This window comes from Aedes albopictus, chromosome 3 (assembly GCF_035046485.1).
Source record: "Aedes albopictus strain Foshan chromosome 3, AalbF5, whole genome shotgun sequence".
NCBI classification, from domain to species: Eukaryota; Metazoa; Arthropoda; class Insecta; order Diptera; family Culicidae; genus Aedes; species Aedes albopictus.
Genome location: NC_085138.1, coordinates 446,807,140 through 446,826,346, shown reverse-complemented (window position 1 = coordinate 446,826,346; position 19,207 = coordinate 446,807,140). Strand labels below are relative to the sequence as shown.

Sequence of the window (19,207 nt, the reverse complement as noted above, 5' to 3'; positions counted from 1 at the left end):
AATTTAACACAATACTAAGAAAGGCCCCGCATGCCGATGCATACATACAGTGAAAATACTGCCGTGGGCGCATTTCTTCACCTTTATTTTCTTCTAATGAAGATTACACTTCATTAGTGGCAAATTATTGTGTAGGAATGAACAAAACTGATATAGACGTTTGATATAATGTATAAGGACAGTTATGCTGAACATTACCAATTATATTTAGCTGCGAAAGGTTGAAAAAATAGAACACAAAATAAATGGAAAACTGTATGATATCCACCATAGACGAACAGTGAAGAAGGATCGTAGCAGACTGGTCATACATTGCGTTTGAAACGCACGTCTGTCACGTGTTTTCTCGGTTCACCGTTGTTTTGAATATGACTTGTTTTACCACGAAAAGTGCTTGCAAAAAATGATATGTAATTTGAGAGACGAAAATAGAAGTCAACAATTTCTTATCAAGAGTCAGATTACTGGAATTCATTTGGTGAGTTTGTTCCGGCATATTGTTTTGAGACATGTTTGCTAAAACGTGGAACAAACGTATCCGGTGGCCTTTACCCTATAAATAATAGATGTTCTATCGTATAATGTACTGCACTTCCTACTCTTTCACTCTTTTTTGCAATCAACAAGGCCAAGAAACGTCAACATTCCATACAAAATCAAAACAATGCAGTGCCCTATAGGGCACTGCATGAAATTCTCTCCTTCTCTTTCACTCTTACAGAAATTTTGAAATTTTGCCCTATGGTTCACTGCACGAATTCATGCTGGCCTGCTTACTCTCACAGAAAATTTGTCGTTTTAAAGGTGCCGACACCGCTCAACGTAAGATTTGCTGTGAGAGAAAGCATGCCAGCATAAATTCGTGTAGTGGACCACACTAGCTGCCCCCTTGGATAGGATGCGTCACGTATTCAGTCGATTTGAGACCATTTTGCTGTCAAACGGAAACCAGTCGCTGATTGGTCGAAATTGATATCCGTTTGCTGCGATCAGATCGCTTTGTTGTTAGTTTGGCCGTGTTGTTAGTTTGTAGGTTCAGCATGTGACAACAATATTCAAAATCATTGTATTTTTCTATTCAAGTTTAATCGACTCAAAAATATCAGTAAATATTCAAATGTAAATCAACCTAAAGTAACTCCCATGTCTAAACATTGATAGAAACCATTGATTTGATACTAAATTAATTGAATTTTTGATATATTTCACAATAAATGAAAGCACGTTTCTTTTGAAAGCAAATTTACTTGCAAGTTATGCTATTCCAATGGCAAATAGTGATTTACGGTGCGAAATATGCATCCGAATTTCAATCGTATAAAAGATTTGGATTAAGGTGAAGATATGACGAAGCCACAGCCCGAATTTTCAAGAGCACAAATCTGAAGAACCACGTGTCGGTTTGCGCTGAAAAATTGATCGATTGGTTACTCGCTGGTGGTGACCAATCGATCAACTTTTCAGAGAAAACCGTCCAATGGTTCTTCAGATTTGTGCTTTTGAAAATTTTACCTGTGGCTTCGTCATATATTCACCTTAAAGTAAAGTGGTAGCACCATAGACTAATTTCAAGACCTCGATGTACCAAAGAAAACCATTAAATTTTCGGTGTCCAGCCCGGTACCCAATAAATATTCATTACCGTGTATTTTTTCCGTGTAAATTGCCTTTTGCGTAAATTATATTTAGCGTGTTACACCGATCTGACAGCTCTGACAGCAAGGGACTAAACATAAATTACGTAAAATGGGTACCAAGGATTGTTCACAATCTGCGAACTTGACTGCGGAAAAAAATGCGACCATGACGCCGGTGGTAGCACTGGATTTCCATTCTCGACGAGATCGATCGAAAAAATAACAAAGCAGGCGAATTTCTGTTGGCACATCCTATCCTAGGTTGTCCTGCCTGCCTACTGTGTGGTTTTGACAGCCGATTCCATCAAGAAATTCCCTTTAAATAATGTTTTTTTTTTTATTTTTCTTCTATTCGACGGGAGTGAAACTGGATGTTAAAATAACATAGTAGACAGGCCTAGAGACAGGCAGTACGACGTTTGGCGGGGCAGCTAGTATACAACTGAGAGAGAGAGAGGAGACAGCTGCCTTCGAATGCGGGCTACTTTATGTCAAGGAGGACCTGTCACAAACTGTCATCGCGAACCGAGCAGAAAAACGCACATTGATGATATGAAGTGGTCAAATATCAAAAAGATCTTATTAAAATTTCGCTCCGTTTGTTGTAATTAAATAAAAAAGATAAAATGATGATCAGTTTTCCTCAACCAGCGCAAGGAATCCATTTATTTTCCATGCTCTGTCGCTGCGAATTCAATATGCAAATCATTTTTGACCATTTATAAATTTACAATCCATTGTGCGGCACACAAAATTGAGAAAAGAAGTAAGAAGAATAAATGTAAACATCGGGGCCGTCAGTGAGCTGTCTCCTCTCTCTCAGGTATACAATAGTAGACTGGGTCAACATTGTCGATATTTTGGAACAAAGCTTTTTCGATTCCTGTTAGCGTCCAAAACAACTGTGCAAAATTTTGAAGCGATTGGTTGCTTCCCCGTATTCCGCATTGCAATTGAAATTTATATGGAATTTACTATGGGAAAACGTGTTTTTTTGCATTCTTCTCATAAAATGAATTTTTGTGTCTAAAACGATTTAACTAATGAAGTTTGAGGATAGCTTGGGATATGCTGAAAAAACTTTGCCGAAAACCGCAAAGTGATCCGACACTTGAGAAAAAAGTTGTAACGTACGCATTACCCGGTGGTGCTTAACATTTGACATGTAAAGGAATAACATTATTATTGATCTATCTATCAAATTTGATTTGGTAAAACGAACTATTTTGCATGAGTCGTTAATTTAGAGGTTAATTAACCAATTTACTTTTTGATTGCTTAAAAAAAAAATTTCCATGCTTAATGGCTGGCAGTTGAAAAAGCCCGAAATCGCATATTTTGCCCTATAAATTGGGGTATAGCTCAAAATTGTGACGTGCTGGAGCAAATCTGAGCCCGGATTCGGATTCAGCGGCCCAAAGTCTGTCAGAGACACATAAGTTTGCTCTTGAGACAAACCAAAAGTTGATTTTTGTTACGCTGTGTAGTTATTACCGAACTTTTTCCATAAGTTTTAAAAATTAAAATGTTCTGCAGTTTGTCACAGAAAAATGAAAACAATAGGTTGAGATCTAAAGTTGATTAGTTTGTATAAGAAAACGGGACTCTACCCCATTTGGCATAATACCGTTTGGTATAGTACGAAGAATAGGCTTCTTGGTAAGAATGTACATAATCCTTGTTTTGCAAAATGGTCATTATGCCAAATGGCCATTATTTATGGCAAATGGCCGTTATGCCAAATGGCTTTTATGCACAATGGCATTATGGCAAACGGCATTATGCCAAATGGGGTAGAACCGAAAACGGTTTTGGTACATTTTTATTGTTCGATACTGTACTCCGAGGCACTCGACTCGTCTCCAACAAATCCGACAAACATGGATTTTGCTCTACGGTCCATTTTCAGGCGACGACTGCCTTTGCGAGTTTAGGAAATATATTGAAAACAAGCAGATTAGTTGACGCACGAAAATCCTAGTTTTCAACTAAAACGTCAAATTTGTACAGCTGAAAAAGTTCAAATCTTCCAATAAATTTTCAATAAATTGTGCCATGAATGCCTTCGAAGATTTCTCCAAGATGTATTGCATATATTTATATTATCTTGGATTTCTCTGAGAAATCTTACATGAGTTCTTTCATTGAATCCGTTAGAAAATTCGTCGTTTCCTAAGGAATTTTCTAAATTATTTTTTTTTCAAGAATCTGTACGAAAATTCTTTCAGGAAATCAGGAATCATTCCTTCAGAAATGCGATTCTTCAATACAATCAAAACTTTTCCACGGATTTCTCTAGATAACCTTCCGCAGACTCCTTCAGAAAATCTTCAAGGGATACTTTCAAATATTTCCTTGATAATTTACTCAAGATCTTCTAATAAGATTTGTCCATAGATTTGCCAAGAATTTCAAAACCAAGGAAATTGTCCATGACTTTCTTCCAAAATTAATCCCTAAATTTCTTCAGCATTTCAGATATTCCTTCATATTTTTTTTCCAAAAACTTCATCAAGAAATATTTTAAATAGATTTCTAACGGTTTCTTCTGAAACTCCACCAGAATTTTCTTCAGAATTTCTTCTAGGGATTCGTTCATAAAAGTAATGGAAAATTTTTCCAGGCATTTTCCAGAATTTTCTGCAAGGTTTTCCTTAAAAATGATTTCAAAGATTCTTAAATACATTCTTCCCGGAGTTTCTTCAGAAATTTTTCTCAGATATTCCTTCAAAATTTCGTTCAATATTTTTATTTTTCAGTAGATCCACTAGAGATTTGTTCAGGAATTGCTTTAAGGATAAGAATGTAAATTCCCACATGAATGTATCCTATTTTTTTCAAGGGCTCATCCAGGAAACCCTGATTGGTGTTTACTCCAGAGGTTCCTGTGAGAGTTTATACAAAGATTTGTTCAGGAGATCTGCCATATACAGGGGATGGCCAAAATGTTTGGGATAGGCAACTTTTTTTTCTCTCACAAAAAAAGTTCAAAACGCTGTAACTTTTCATAGAGTGCATCAAAAATTATCAAATTTTGACTGTTTGTTAAGCTACTATATGTGCATTATTGGTACAATTTTGAGCTCGATTGGTTAATCTTTCGCGAAGCTAGAATCGTTCTCGTAAAACACTATTTTTTAGACAACTATTTTTTTTAACTGTCCTATCTCGGAAACCAGTGAACCGAATTTAATGAACTTTTAAACGTTTATCAACAATACCTGGATGCTTCTTATGCCATTAAAACATATGTACTTTTTGAACGTTGAAAAAAGTTATTATGGATTGAAACTTTTTGGATCTTTCTTGAAAAAATGTAAATTTTTTACATCAATGTCATTAAATTTTAGTGTTGATGTCCAAAGATTTTCTGCTTCTGTTCTCAAAATATCTCTGATAAGATGTATTAGAGCCTATTTGGATTGAAAGAATAACACATTTAGTAATTTTTGAATGATATTGTAAATTTGACTTATTTTCCTCTATATGGGTGAAAATGTCAAACCGGTGTAACTTTATTCATCGTAAGAAAATATAACATTTTATAGCGTCGTATCAAGTATCAATATATTGTTGATAAACGTTAAAAATTTCATTCAATTCGGTTCACTGGTTTCCGAGATATGGCAGGTCAAAAATTAGTTCTCTAAAAAATAGTGTTTTACCGGAACTATTCTAACTTTGCGAAAGATTTACCAATCGAGCTCAAATTTGTACCAATCATGCACATATAATAGGTGAACAGACAGTTAAAATTTTAGAATTTTTGATGCACTCTATGAAAAGTTACAGCATGTCGAACATTTTCTTGAGAGAAAAAAAGTTGCCGATCCCAAACATTTTGGCCATCCCCTGTATTCCTTCATGTATTAACCAGAAATTTATCCGGCAATTCCTCCAATAATTCTCGAAGAGTTCTTTAAAAATTCGTTCAAAAATATTTCCAAGGAATTTCTATGGAAATTTCCTTCAGAAATATCTCATGAGTTTTTCTAGAGATCTTTGCAGAAGATTATCAATGCGTTTCTCGTGGAATTGAACACTTTTTTTTGGAAATTTGTCCACGGGTTTTTTTCAAGAATACTTCTAGAAAATCCTCCTATAATTTTATCAAAGGATTTCTCTATGAATTTTCCGATAAAATTTTCGATATTTTTTTAAGGACTTGCACTAAGGGCCGTCCAAAAATCCCCCTCGTAGCCTATTTCCCCATACATAATACATGGCTTATAGCATAATCCGAAACTCCCCCCTCTCCCCTAAAATGCTACGTCATTTATAGACGACCCCTTAGGGTTTCCCGAGAAGTTTCTCCAAGTATTTCTTCAGGTTGTTCTTAAGAAATTCCTTCAATTTTTTTCTAATATTCCTCAGGAGAATCATTCAAAATTGCTTCCAAAGATTTCGAAAGAAATTCAACTGAAGATTTCTACAGAAATTCCTGCTGGACTTCTTCTAAAATTTCTTTGAGAAGATATTTTTATCTCCAGACACTCCTTCAAAATTTCCGGATTTTTTAGCAAGAGATTTCTTCAAATCTTTTTTCAATGGATTTTTTCAGATATTCTTATAAAAACTTCTACACAAATCCTACAACACCTCTTTTGGAAGTTCTTCCCAGCGTTTCTCCAATAATTTTTTTGTGAAATTCTCTCAGTGATTTCTGCATATATTTATACAAGTTTTTTTTAGAAATTACTCTTTCTTAGGATATCTTTTGAGATTACTGCAAAATTTGCTGAGATAATCCTCCAAGGAATTTTCAAAAATTCGTTGAAAATGCTTGGACGATCGGCTCAAGAAATCCCTGAAAAAAATATTTGGAAATTTCTAGAAGAAATTCTTGAATTATTTTTGTAGGAATTCCTGAAGAAACATTTATGTAGCAATTTTTGAAGTTATCTCATGTGCCAATTCTGGATGAATGCCTTGGATAATACCTAGAAGAATATTTGAAAAAAACACCTTGAGGTACCCCTTTGTTGTCAGAAAAAAATCATATGAGAATTATGGAAGAACTCTGCAAGTAATTCCAAGGAAAAATGCTTGTCTAACTTCTGGAGGGACAACTGGAAAAAATCGTAGAGGAATCCCCGAAGGAATCTTTTGAAAAAAAAATCTGTAGAAATCGTAGAAAAAGGTACTGGCGGAATTATTCTTTTTATCCCTCAATAAACATCTTCTATGATATTGGAAAGGAAGGGAATATTGGAATTTGTACACAAAAATCCCTTAACATGGAGGAATTTCTGGAAGACTTCTAGATATGTGGAGATTTTTTTTAGAAAACAACTGAAGAAATAAAAAAAATAAACTTTTGACGAAATCTTGGTAAATATAGGGTGTCCCAGAAAGTATGGGCACAACTTTGCAGCTCTGCCATTTGGGAATGGATGCATAAACAAACCTTATTTTCACACATATCCTGCCTTAATACTTTAACATCAAACGCCAATCAATAAATTTTGCATTTAACACTTCGTTTGAAAGCGGTAGAACATTCCCTAAAAGACCTTCCCAAGTAACACACTTGTCACAGAAGAGTCACGGCGGCGCAGGTTTTTGTTACGCAGAAGTCACTGTGACTTAATCCTAACAAATAAATACTTACTTGCTAGAAGTAAGTCACAGTGACTTCTGCACAACAAAAACCTGCGCCGCTGTGACTCTTCTGTGACAAGTGTGTTACTTGGGTTTTAAAGCTTCTGCACAAATTGCTTTATTTTTCAATAACATCGTTTGACAAATTGTTTTCTACGCATAAAATTAAGCTCGATAAAAATTTCTAAAAATATTTCCGTGTATTTCTACATGCGTATCTATTATACAACCCTTAGTTCGAATCGAAAACATATACTTTTGAACCTGAAAAATGAATTTAAACACTAAAACAAGCTTCTGAATATATATCACAAAATGCAAAAAAAAACATTTTAATTTCACTATAAGTAAAATAAATACTCCAGCTTTATAAAGTGTAAATTGAATTATTTTTATTCTCGTTAAACATGTTTAAAAACTTGAATGTTTGTGAGCATGTCTTACCCAGAAATAGAAAAATTGATTTTTCCAGTTTTCTCAAAATTCTGAAATACCCGTACGCAAAGTATATTTTTATAAAAAATTTCAATCAACCATCTGAGGAAACATGTTTTCGAATATATCATGTGAGAAAAATACGAAAAAAATGTTTCAAATTTGGATATTTGGCAAATCCGTAAAATAGTAGTTTGTGCAGAAGTTTTGAAAGATGTTTTTCCATTTTAATCATTCTGCATACAAAAACCCTTTTTAATGTATAAACTCTTAACAGATATAAGAAATTGCAGGAATTGTTTAGAGAATCTTTGAAAAAATAATTCTGAAAGAATCCCTGAAGGAAAGTCCAAAGGAATACCTGAAAGAACTTCCAGAAGAATTTCTTGAGAATTTTCTAGAGGAATTTCCAAATAAATACCCGTGAAAATCTCTGAATAAATTAGGTAATTCCTGATTATGGTACTTCTGGAGAAATTCAAGAAATAAATTTTAAAATATTTATGCAAGAATTTCTGAATTTCCTAAGAAAAACCACAAGAGGAATTTATGAAAGAATCTTCAAATCTCTATAAAAAGATCTCCAGGAATTGCATCTTTTGATAATACGTTTGAAAGAATTCCTGGAGAAATTCTGAGAAGAATACTTGAGAAACTTCTGGAAGAGTATTCGGAGAAATGATAAAATATGTAGAAAAAAAATACAATATGTATTTTGGGAGAAATTCCTTGAGAAATGTTTGAAGGAATACCAACTGAACTTATGAAGCAATCTTTGATTTAAATTTCTCTAGAATCCCTTAAGGAATCCCAGCACCAATTTCTGAAGATTTTTTTTAGGAAACCCATGAACCAGTTTCAATATGAACGTTTTGAGAAATTTCTTGAAAGCTGCTGAAGAAGTGCAAAGGAAAATGTTTGGGGAAATTCCTGAAAGAACATCTGGAGTTTTATATCCTCCAAAAGAAGAATATTAAAGATGTTTATGCAATTCAGTATCATAATTTACATTTTATTTAACTCATTTTGGTATCATAATGGCCAATTTTTCCGAACTGGCTCATTATGCAACTGAAATGAGTTGCATAATGAAAAATAGTTGCATAATGTTCATAATGCAACTCATTTGAGTTGCATTATGAACATTATGCAACTCAAATGGGTTGCATTATGAAAAAAATAATTGCATAAAATTTTGTATGGAACTCGTTGCAAAACTCGATTTTTTCAACACTCTTCGTATTTATCCAACTCGGCAAGCCTCGTTGGATAAATGTACGACTCGTGCTGAAAAAATCAACTTTTTGCAACTCGTTACATAAATAATTATAACAAGTCCGAGGCTTGTGCAGTCTCTTATGTATTTATACTACCTTAGGTAGACATAGTGAATCATACATAGACATTACGGTACTGTCATGAATAGTATTTCATGTAGGTAGATATCCTATGCACACAACTATTAGGTAGACACTACATGGAGGAGTCCCTGGAGAAGTTTGCAACGAAGTCCATGGACAAGGATGCATTTTGAAGGAAAATTAAGGGGAATCTTTAGTGGAATCCTTGCTGAAATCATCCCAGAAAATTATTGTAAAATCTTCAAAAAATCCCCAAAGGAATGTCTGGCGGTGTTCCTGGAGGTAATCCTTGAGAAATTTCTAGAACTTTATGCCGGAATCAATTCCAGTAAGGTGAGAACAGGGAAATTTCACCTGGGTTTTCTTCAGAAATTCCTCCATAGATTCCTCTAGGAGATTTCCCCAGGAATTCCTTCTGGATTCTTTCAGTACTGCTCCAGGGATTATTTCAAGAATTTCTCTAAGGGTTTCCTCTCGAACTCTTTTTTGACTTCTTTGAACACCTGCTGCGATTCCTTCAGGAGTTCCTTCTGGAATTCCTTCAGGAGTTCCTCCTGGAATTCCTTCAGGAGTTCCTCCTGGAATTCCTTCAGGAGTTCCTCTTGGAATTCCTTCAGGAGTTCCTCCTGGAATTCCTTCAGGAGATCCTCCTGGAATTGCTTCAGGAATTCCTTCTGATATTCCTTCGGAATTCCTCCTGGTATTCCATCAGAAATTCTACCTGGCATTATTTCTATAATTCCTCCTAGGATTCCTTCAGGAATTCAACAGGATTCTTCAGGAATCCTTTTTGGGATTCTTTCATGGGCACCTCCAGGGATTCCTTCGAGAATTCCTCCAGGGAATCTTTCAGGAACTCCTTCAGTAATTCTATCAGGGATTCTGTAGCAATTCCTCCTAGGATTCCTCCAGGAATTCTGGAGTTCCTACTGGGATTTTTTTTTCAGGTTTCCTCTATGATTCCTCTATGAACTTCTCCAGGGATTCTTTCAGGATTTTTACAGGAGCTGCTCCAGAAATTATTTTGGGAAATTCTTCAAGGATTCCACAAACCCTTTTTAAGTTTCCTCCGGGAATTCCTCATGAGATTCGTTCAAGAACTCCTGCTGGGATGCCTTCAGGAATTCCTCTGGAATTCCAAAAGAAACCCATACCAAGGTTCCTTCAGGAACTCCTGCTGGAATCCCTCCAGCAGTTCATTTAGGAGATCCTTTAGAAGTTTCAGAATTTCTGAAAATTCAGAAAATTCTTCCAGGAATTTCTCTAGAGATTGCCCCAGGAATTTTTCTAGAAATTCCTTCCTTGAATTCCTCCAGACATTGTTTGCACACATTCAGCGATTTATGCAATAACTTTACCAAGGATTTCAAATAACAGTATCCCCGAGCTTCTGTAAGAAATTCTTTCAGATAAATTCAAGGTTTTTTCCAGAATTTCTTTACTTGAAAGTTTTTCGATAATGCCTCCAGGAAATTATTCAAGAGTTTCTTCAAGGCTTTCTTTCTGGAATTCATTCAGAGTTAATTCGACGGTTTTCTTCAGTGATGATTTCAATGCTTCTACAAGAATAGCTTCAGTAATTCCCCCAAAGTTATTTTCGGGAATATACCAAGAATATTTCCTGGCTTTTTTTTACAGAATTCTCTCTTATTACTTTTGGATTGCAGCGTATATCGATTTAACACGATTTTTTAACCAAAGTAAGAACAGTCAGGAAATTTCAGAGTTCTATCTTACTCCTTTACTAAGTAACAGCGGAATTAGTGTGTCGATTGGCCAAGATCAATGAACTTGGAAGATTAATAACATAACATAACAGTATACAACAGTTTCTATGGTATCTAACTTCTTTGAAAAATGATTAAATGCATATATTCAAGATGTACGTTTATACTTCACTGTAAATAATTATTAATTGGACAAAATTGAAAATATGAACGAAATATTTGTAAGAATAGCTGCATAAGTTCTTGCGGTTGCAGTTTTTACAAGGGGGTTAGTTTGTTAGAATGAATGGGGATCGTCAGTCAGCAGCGATTTATAAATGTAATTTTCAACGATTGTTTCTAGCATCTAAGGGACCTCCGTCCAACTGTCAAGCCGTTCCATCCCACCTCCTCAAAAAAGTCAGTAAACGCAACGTCCCAAGCGCCCAGTCACCGGGTAAATGTCACTTAACGGGGTTCGGGGTTCTCCGAACCAACAAAACGAACGCGGATATGAGACTCTAAATACCTGATTTCCGCCCGCCTGATGGCAAGGCCAAACGCCAAGCGGAGTGTGCATGTCCTCGGGCTTGGCGGCCGAATCAATACACAAACCTGACCACGGATTCGCTACCTGGGATGATGGAATGATGAGATTTTCCGAAAAAAAACGAACGCAAAAAAGAGAGAAAAAAAGGTGTGAAGAAGAAAGAGAAAGTTGTGAGTAACCAGAAAAAGCAGGCTGTGCCAAAATTAAAACGTGTAAGCGAGAACAGAAAACTCCGGTAGGCATGGCAACGGACGGTGGGCGCGACGACTGCGGTGATGACGGCCAACAGACTCCTGCGATTGTTTTTTTTTTCTTTTTTTTTTGCGGAAAGGAGAAAAGTTTGTTATTTACTTGATTTCCGCCTTGATTGTGGCACGGGTAGAGTCCCACCGGTTTCCGCAGGTTCTTCTTGCCTCCAGGAGCATCCAAACACGTACGATTTCCGTATCCCATGTTTCTTACCTTGATTGCGCATTCGATTGATTGGTTCAGAAAGTTAGAAGAAAATGTTTGCTAAAACGAGAAATTGTATACAACAAACAAATTACCTCTCCTGAAGCGACCGCTTCGCCAGGGATGAACAGCTCCGGGAAGATGTTGTCCAAATACCACCGGAAGGGTTTGCAGCCCAGGTTATCACGCAGCTGCCTTCGCTCGGTCACGTCTCCGTAGTCTCCCTTGTCGTTGCCGATCCGCTGGTAGTAATACTTGGCGTACTCGTCCAACCATACCTCGGCCAAACGGACCGAGTTACGCTTGATCACGTTGACTCCCGTTCGCCACTACGAAGAAAAAATGTTATTCATTTGACCATCTTCTACGGTTTTAAGACTGTCAATTGCAACCTTATAGGGCGAACGTTTTCGGAATATGTGACCCACGTGCGAGCACGGTACGATTTCCAGCGTACCCCCGCACATCCACGTTTTGAACGAAAGCTCCAGATTCTCGCCACCCCAGATGTCGAACCCGGAATCGTACGTTCCGAGCCGTTCGAAGAATTCCTTATCGATCGAGAACAGTCCACCGGCCATCGTTGGAGACCACACGGGTTCGGCTGTGCTCTGTAACAACAAACAATACAAGTTATAGAAGGCCATGCTTTTGGCGCGGACGTTGCCATGGCAAACCCACCTTGTGCCTCTTCTTCTCCCGATCTGGCACAGCGTGCCAATTGAACTGCAGATTCCAGTCGAAACCGCCTACATTGACACCACCCGAGTCTCGGTAGTGGTACTCCATCGTGTTGTCATCGATGACGTCGATAACAGGACAAACCACGGTCGTGGAGTTCCGCGCAATACGATCCAACAACGGTTCCAACCATCCTGTGGAAGAAAATTCTGTTTAGTATCATAGGTTTACTTGGTTTATTCAGTGCGCTCTACCAGTAGTACACTCGCAATGCGAATCCAAGTAGGTCAGTACGGGTGCGGTGGCGTAGCGCGCGCCCAGCAACCGTGCTCTAATCAGTCCTTCTCGCTTGGGCGCTCGGATGATCTTCACCCTGGGGTACGCCTCAAAGTAGTCTTCTAGTTGTTTTTGGGTGTGTGCTGAAAGAATCATACGATCGTGAAATTAAAAGATTCTTGAGAAAACAAAAGATAACTTACGCATATCGGAGAAGTCATCTACCAGGATGACTTCTTTGACTAGATGCTCAGGCGAACGGTCAAGTACCGAGTGTACGGTTCGCAGCAACACCGACCAGGCCTCGTTGTGGAAGCAAATGATCACAGATGTGGCCGGAAGATCGGTCATGTACCGTCCCGGTTCCTTACACCAGGCATCCCGTGGATCCGGAAGACTTCGCCGAATTGAGATCAGATCAGCTGCATACTGGTTGAACGCATTCTTGGACCACCCGTCGTCGACGGCTTTCTTCATCTCCGGAGACATGTCCTTTGGCAGCACGACAGGTTTACCCATGGCACCCGGCGAGTCTGGACTGTCTTCATGCGGTGGCGCAATCACTCCTTCGTACTCTTGCTTGTTCTCGTTTCGTTTCCTACTCTTAGGTGGAATCTTACGCTTTTCCTCTATCGTCTTGTACGGCACATCCACTCCTCCGCCAATTTCATTATCCACATCCAAATCCACCCCATCTTGACTCAACTCATCCTTGTTAGCATCCTCTCGTGCATCGATGATAAACTGATTGAACTTATCTCTAATACCTTGCAAAGGTAACCTTCTAGGCGCCTCAAACGCACTCTCTCCTCCTGCTCCACTAGGACCACCCCCTCTGCTGCTGCTTCCTCCACTTCCATCATCTGAGTACAGCACAAACACCACCATAAACCACACCACCGCCAACAGTGCGATTATCTTCAAGAACGATGATCTCCGCCGTCCTATCAGTCCCATTTTGACTGCGTTTTGTGCTGATCCTCCTCTTCGTCAAGTTCCTAAAATCTAACCTCTAGAGAATCTTCCCTAGCCCTTCTTGATAGCTTATCGCAGCTCCGCACAATCCAAGTAGGCGGCGTCGTCGTCTCATGCGCAATCAATCCCCCTTCACGGAGCGTGGCTCATCTTGCCACTCCGAGATACTGCGACGGCGAAGGGGATTGCCACCTACCTAGTTGATATGACTTAATTGTGCTGTTGCATGATATGTGCGCTACCGGTTTCTACCTCAGCAATCTGAAATTGAAAGTGAGAGAAAGAATAAAGGCGGTTAATTACGTGATCATCGTGGGGCTCGGTATGACTTTAATTGTTAGTATCTCTTGTGTGAATCTGTATCGCATCTAGAAATAATTGGATTGCCTTTTTCCCATTCGCCTAGAGGTGCGAATTTCTCAAGAAAGGTAGGCAACGCTTCAGCCTCCAGTCTAGACGGAGCGAGCGGTGAGTCAATCAAAGTAGGCGCAAAAAGAGCGACACACGATATCAGCTGGTGTGAAAACAAATAGAGGGAAGGTTTTGGAGAGGTTAGTTTTCATGATGTCTTAGATTACACAATTTGTTTTCTCTATAATAAGTTTACTTTTAGGTGAAGAATAGTGAACGCTCGAGAATGAAGAATTAATATAATGGAACGGAACCCACCTTAACCCTTTGGAACCGGAGGGGTCATACACTCCCGTTCAAAAGTTTGGGGTCACCCCCTCAAAAACATGTCATTTTTTTAGGCCCATATCTCCGCCAATTTGCGTCCGAATTCAAAATCCTAGGTTTCATTTAAAAGATAATAAGTCAAAGAAACTTTGAACATGATTTAAAAGAAACTTTTTCAAAAAATTTTGTATGTTAACTTAACCCAAAGTTGCCAAATTTTCTAAAAAATGAATATAAACTTACGGCAGTGTCGCTGGAAATTGGGTCGACCAAATTTTAAGATGAGAGCGGTAATATGACCCATTTTCTATTAGCTTTCAACTGCTTTTTACAAAACTTAGCTAAAAAATCTAGAAAAAAAGTTATTAGGTAAATTAATCCTTGATGTCATCGACCAAAAGTTTGGGGTCACCCCTCAATATGATGTATCGGCCAAAAGTTTGGGGTCACTATCGTAAAAGATGGAAAAGTGATTTGTTGATATCTTTGTCATCTTTCATTCAATTTTAATTCTTCTTGGCTTATTTGAAACAAAATGAGTTATACTTACTGCATAGACATTGAACCACACATATTTGATGAAATTTACATACTAAAACTTAACGTAAAGTTGCCTCATTTTTTGAAGCGTAGTTAAATGTGTTAACTTTACATAACATTTTTATATACAAAAATCGTTAAATACGTTAAGTTGAAGACATCAAACGTAAATTTAGTTAATTATCTTTGAAATGAGCCAAAAATAATTAAAATTGAACTATAGATGACGAAGATATCACCAAATCACTTTTCCATGTTTTACGAAAGTGACCCCAAACTTTTGGTCGATGACATCAAGGATTAATTTACTTAATAACTTTTTTTCTAGATTTTTTAGCTAAGTTCTGTAAAAAGCAGTTGAAAGCTAATAGAAAATGGGTCATATTACCGCTCTCATCTTAAAATTTGGTCGACCCAATTTCCAGCGACACTGCCGTAAGTTTATATTCATTTTTTAGAAAATAAGAAAATAAGTTTACATACAAAATTTTTTGAAAAAGTTTCTTTTAAATCATGTTCAAAGTTTTTTTGACTTATTATCTTTTGAATGAAACCTAGGGTTTTGAAATCGGACGCAAATTGGCGGAGATATGGGCCTAAAAAAATGACATGTTTTTGAGGGGGTGACCCCAAACTTTTGAACGGGAGTGTATATGACCCTAACATAGAAACAGCTATATAAATTAACCCATTCGATAAAACAGAATTGTCTTCGGCAAAGTTGTTGCAAATTGGGTCCTCTATTAGGGAAAAACTGTAAATTTGTATTTGGGACTTCATTGATATCCTAGAACATCCTGAACACCATGAAATTGTAAAAACGAAATAATTGACATACCAGTTGTACTAATAGCTAAACTTGGATGTGTTTTACGTTTATATGTATTCATTTAGCCTTCGTCAAGAATATAAAAAAGTGTTTTATATTCTTGGATATTCTAGGTGTTGCAAATTGTCCTATAGTGAAGTCTACAAGCATAATTTTATGTATTTTCGCCACCAATAATAGAAGCTCTTGTCACCTACAATGTCATTTAAAGACACTACAGGGATATTACAGGTCAGCCAAACTACCTTGGAGTTCAGGACTTCAGGTCTACACTCGCAACAACAGCCATATCTGCTATACTGAGTAACGTTGTATATTTATCCGCGGTTACTGAACCAATCTGAAGTCTACTTTTTTTTTTAAACCTTTGGGACATTGAGGTTCGTCCAAACTGTTCTATAATGAAGTCCTTCAAATCTGCAAGAAAAACTTTATGTATTTTCACCATAAATAATAGCATAGCATAGTATGCTGAGATCCGTGAAGCTCTTGAAATCTCAAATGTCATTTAGATTCAGCTATCATCTGACATACTGAGTAACGTTTCATAATCAATCGCGGTGGCTGGACCTTTGGGACATTGAGGGTCGTCCAAACTATTTTGAAGTTAAGCTCTCGATAGTAACAGTAGTTATCCTCACAATGAACTTTAAACTGTAATCTGTAATCCCCCTGGCATATCATGAGTCATTTCAAGATAGTTTTGAGACAATCCAGATCAACAACACTACTACGAAGACCATAGCTGCAGGTCTACACTTGTTATAATAGCTTTTGCCACTGCGTTAAGAAGTTTTACATAATCCACTGTATTTACTAAAGTAGTTAGAGGAACAATTATTGTTGTTATATATTTTTGGGGTATTATGGGTTTCCATACTGTTATGAAGCTTAGTCGATAAAAACAACCACTGTAAATTTCAGAAGACTTACTGGATATGATAGATTACAAATCGTAGCTATGTATAATCAAAGATGTTACCGTTACACCCGCAGACCTTAGGATCTAAACTCAAGAACATGTTCTGCAAACTGCAGTTTGGATGACCTAGGATATGCCAACTGATCTGATACTGTCTATAAACCTTCCAGAAGACTTACTGGATATGATAGATTACAAAACATAGCTTTGTATAATGAAAGAAGTTGCCATTGCACCCGTAGATTTTAGGATCTTAACTCAAGAACAGTTTGGATGACCTAGGACATCCCGACTGATCTGATATTGTCTATTAACCTTCCAGAAGACTTACTGGATATGATATATTACAAATTGTCACTTTTCAGGAATTCTTCTCAAGGTTTCTCCGGGAATTTCGTTAAATGTTTTATCCAGGAAATCTTTGTAATATTTTGGGCAGGAATTCTCAAAATAATTCTTGCCGAAAACCTTGGGAAATTCCATGATAAATCAGCGGAGAAATTTTTGGAGGGATCCTTATGTCGATTTAAAAAACCCGAGTTGCACACATGTACAATAAAAGAGTTAAATTGACTCATGGAGACTCTCCATTGGAGAGCATAGGTGCTGCAAGAGAAAATCTTAGAGGATCTTAAAGGAGTCCTGGAACGATTTCCTGGAAGAATTCTTGAAAAAAACAAAATTCCTGAGGGAGATTCTCCTGGAGATTCCTGCAGGTGTTCCGTCTGCGACTTCCTCTAGGAATAACCTCTTTGGATTTTTTTTAGGAAATGTCACTAGGGATTCCTAGGCTTGTGTCAAGGGATTTCTCCAGGAGTTCCCTGGTATTTCAGGAAGAATCTCCAGAACATGCTTTTGGAGTGATCCGTAAAAGATATACCTGGGGGAATCCCAAGAATGCACTTCACAAAGAATTTTTGGAAGAACCACCTGGAGCAATCCCCAGATGGAACTCATGGAGAAATCCAACGAAACGGATCTCCTGGGGAATCCTGAAGGAACTCCTGGAAAATCTTCAAAAGGAATTCTGCAAAGGAGATCATAGCAAAATCTCCATAGCAAATTTTTGGTGTACCGTCAAATGGGGTAACTTGCAACACTTTTCGACTTTGAAACAATATCATTGAAAATCTAAATATTTGAACCATCCTGTAAAGCATCGTGTACGCTAATTACCCAGAGTAGAATACTATGCAGCAATTGATTTAACCAAATATGTTGTCACCTAATCAGGAGGTGAGAAATACATGCTTGTTGCAAGTTTCCCCATCCGTGGGGCAACTTGCAACACAGGACATGAAGTTAAGTTAGCTATCATTAAACAGCACGAACATTCTAGTGCTTAGTCGTATAGTAATTTTTAGATGAAATGCATGAAAAATGCATTGTTAAGATGTACACTAACCAATTGACATATAATTTTTCATGAAAGGGTTGATAGTTATTGCAAGTGAGAGTATATCGTTTAACAACAGGTCTCACGTCCCTCAAATATAAAATATGTATGGATTTCGTGACATAGTACTCGTAACAAAATGTCAACAATGATAATTGCCATTTCTTGAAAAGGTAGAGTGAGTCATCTTTGAGTAGTTTTCAGTTTGAAGTGGTGTTTGACAATTTCAGCTAGAATAACCTTAATTGAAACACATCTAATGAACTTTGTAAATATCGAAGTCGTTAATTTGAAGCTCAGCTGAAATAATTTAGTCCATCTTGGTTCAGAATTGATGTTGGTGATTGTTTTGAAGCGCTAATAAATTAAATTAAACTTTTAACAAGATGTAACAAGAATGAAACTCCATAATATGGTATTTCCTAACAATGTTTGAAAATCACGTTCAAAAAAATGTAAAAAATGAGTTGTCATTTAAAAATGAACTCGTTACGTTATCAAGAAATGATCCGTTTCGGTTATTTCTGTCAAAAATATCGTGAAATTAAGAAAAATAATAGAAGATTTTGTCAAATTTTACTGTTGCAAGTTACCCCATAGTGGTTGACGAATATAATAATGATTTTTTACATAACTTAGTCGATAAGTTTATTAAACTTTTATTGTTTAGCTAAGCTTACTATTAGGAACCCTAACTGCAACCAAGGTCATCAGACTTATCGCACTTACCATAGGGGAGAGGTGAAACACGATTTTCATACTTGTTTTTATGGCATAAAATGAGCAAACCGTTTTAACAGTGTAGCAAAACAATAAACAAAGAAACAAAACTATTTTTTCCACTAAATCGATCCTTGGTATACATAATCCCTATAACCGAAATAGAAGGGCATACTAGTTTTTATTATTATTAGAAAATACTTCACATTTAGTGTATGCCATCGTGTTGCAAGTTACACCGCTGTTGCAAGTAACCCCGTTTGACGGCACTTCAAAGACGAAACTTCCGGGGAAATTCCTAAAAGGAACTTCTGGAGAAACGCACAGAAGGAACTGATTCAGTACTCGCTAGGAGGAACTTCTGGAGGAAACCCAAAATAGAACTTCCCGAAGATCCTTCAGAAGAATTCCAGGAGACACTCCTGGAAAATACTCAAATAGAAATTC

General features: G+C 37.1%; 1 protein-coding gene across 10 annotated transcripts in view; it reads right to left on the bottom strand.

Annotated features, from left to right (window-relative positions):
• Positions 1–19,207, bottom strand: part of LOC109425837 (putative polypeptide N-acetylgalactosaminyltransferase 9) — a 278,116-nt gene that overhangs the window by 16,185 nt on the left and 242,724 nt on the right. For 8 of the 10 annotated variants that reach the window (XM_062856750.1, XM_062856749.1, XM_062856758.1 and 5 more), the window contains 6 exons: positions 12,904–13,936; positions 12,679–12,843; positions 12,425–12,618; positions 12,136–12,354; positions 11,839–12,072; positions 11,270–11,374 (listed from right to left, as the gene is read on the bottom strand). In XM_062856750.1, the coding sequence (XP_062712734.1) occupies positions 11,270–11,374; positions 11,839–12,072; positions 12,136–12,354; positions 12,425–12,618; positions 12,679–12,843; positions 12,904–13,657 (1,671 nt within the window). In that variant the 5' untranslated portion in view covers positions 13,658–13,936. Of the gene's footprint in view, positions 1–11,269; positions 11,375–11,641; positions 11,753–11,838; positions 12,073–12,135; positions 12,355–12,424; positions 12,619–12,678; positions 12,844–12,903; positions 13,937–19,207 lie in introns of all 10 variants that reach the window. The other 2 variants (XM_062856756.1, XM_062856757.1) reach the window with 1 other exon arrangement.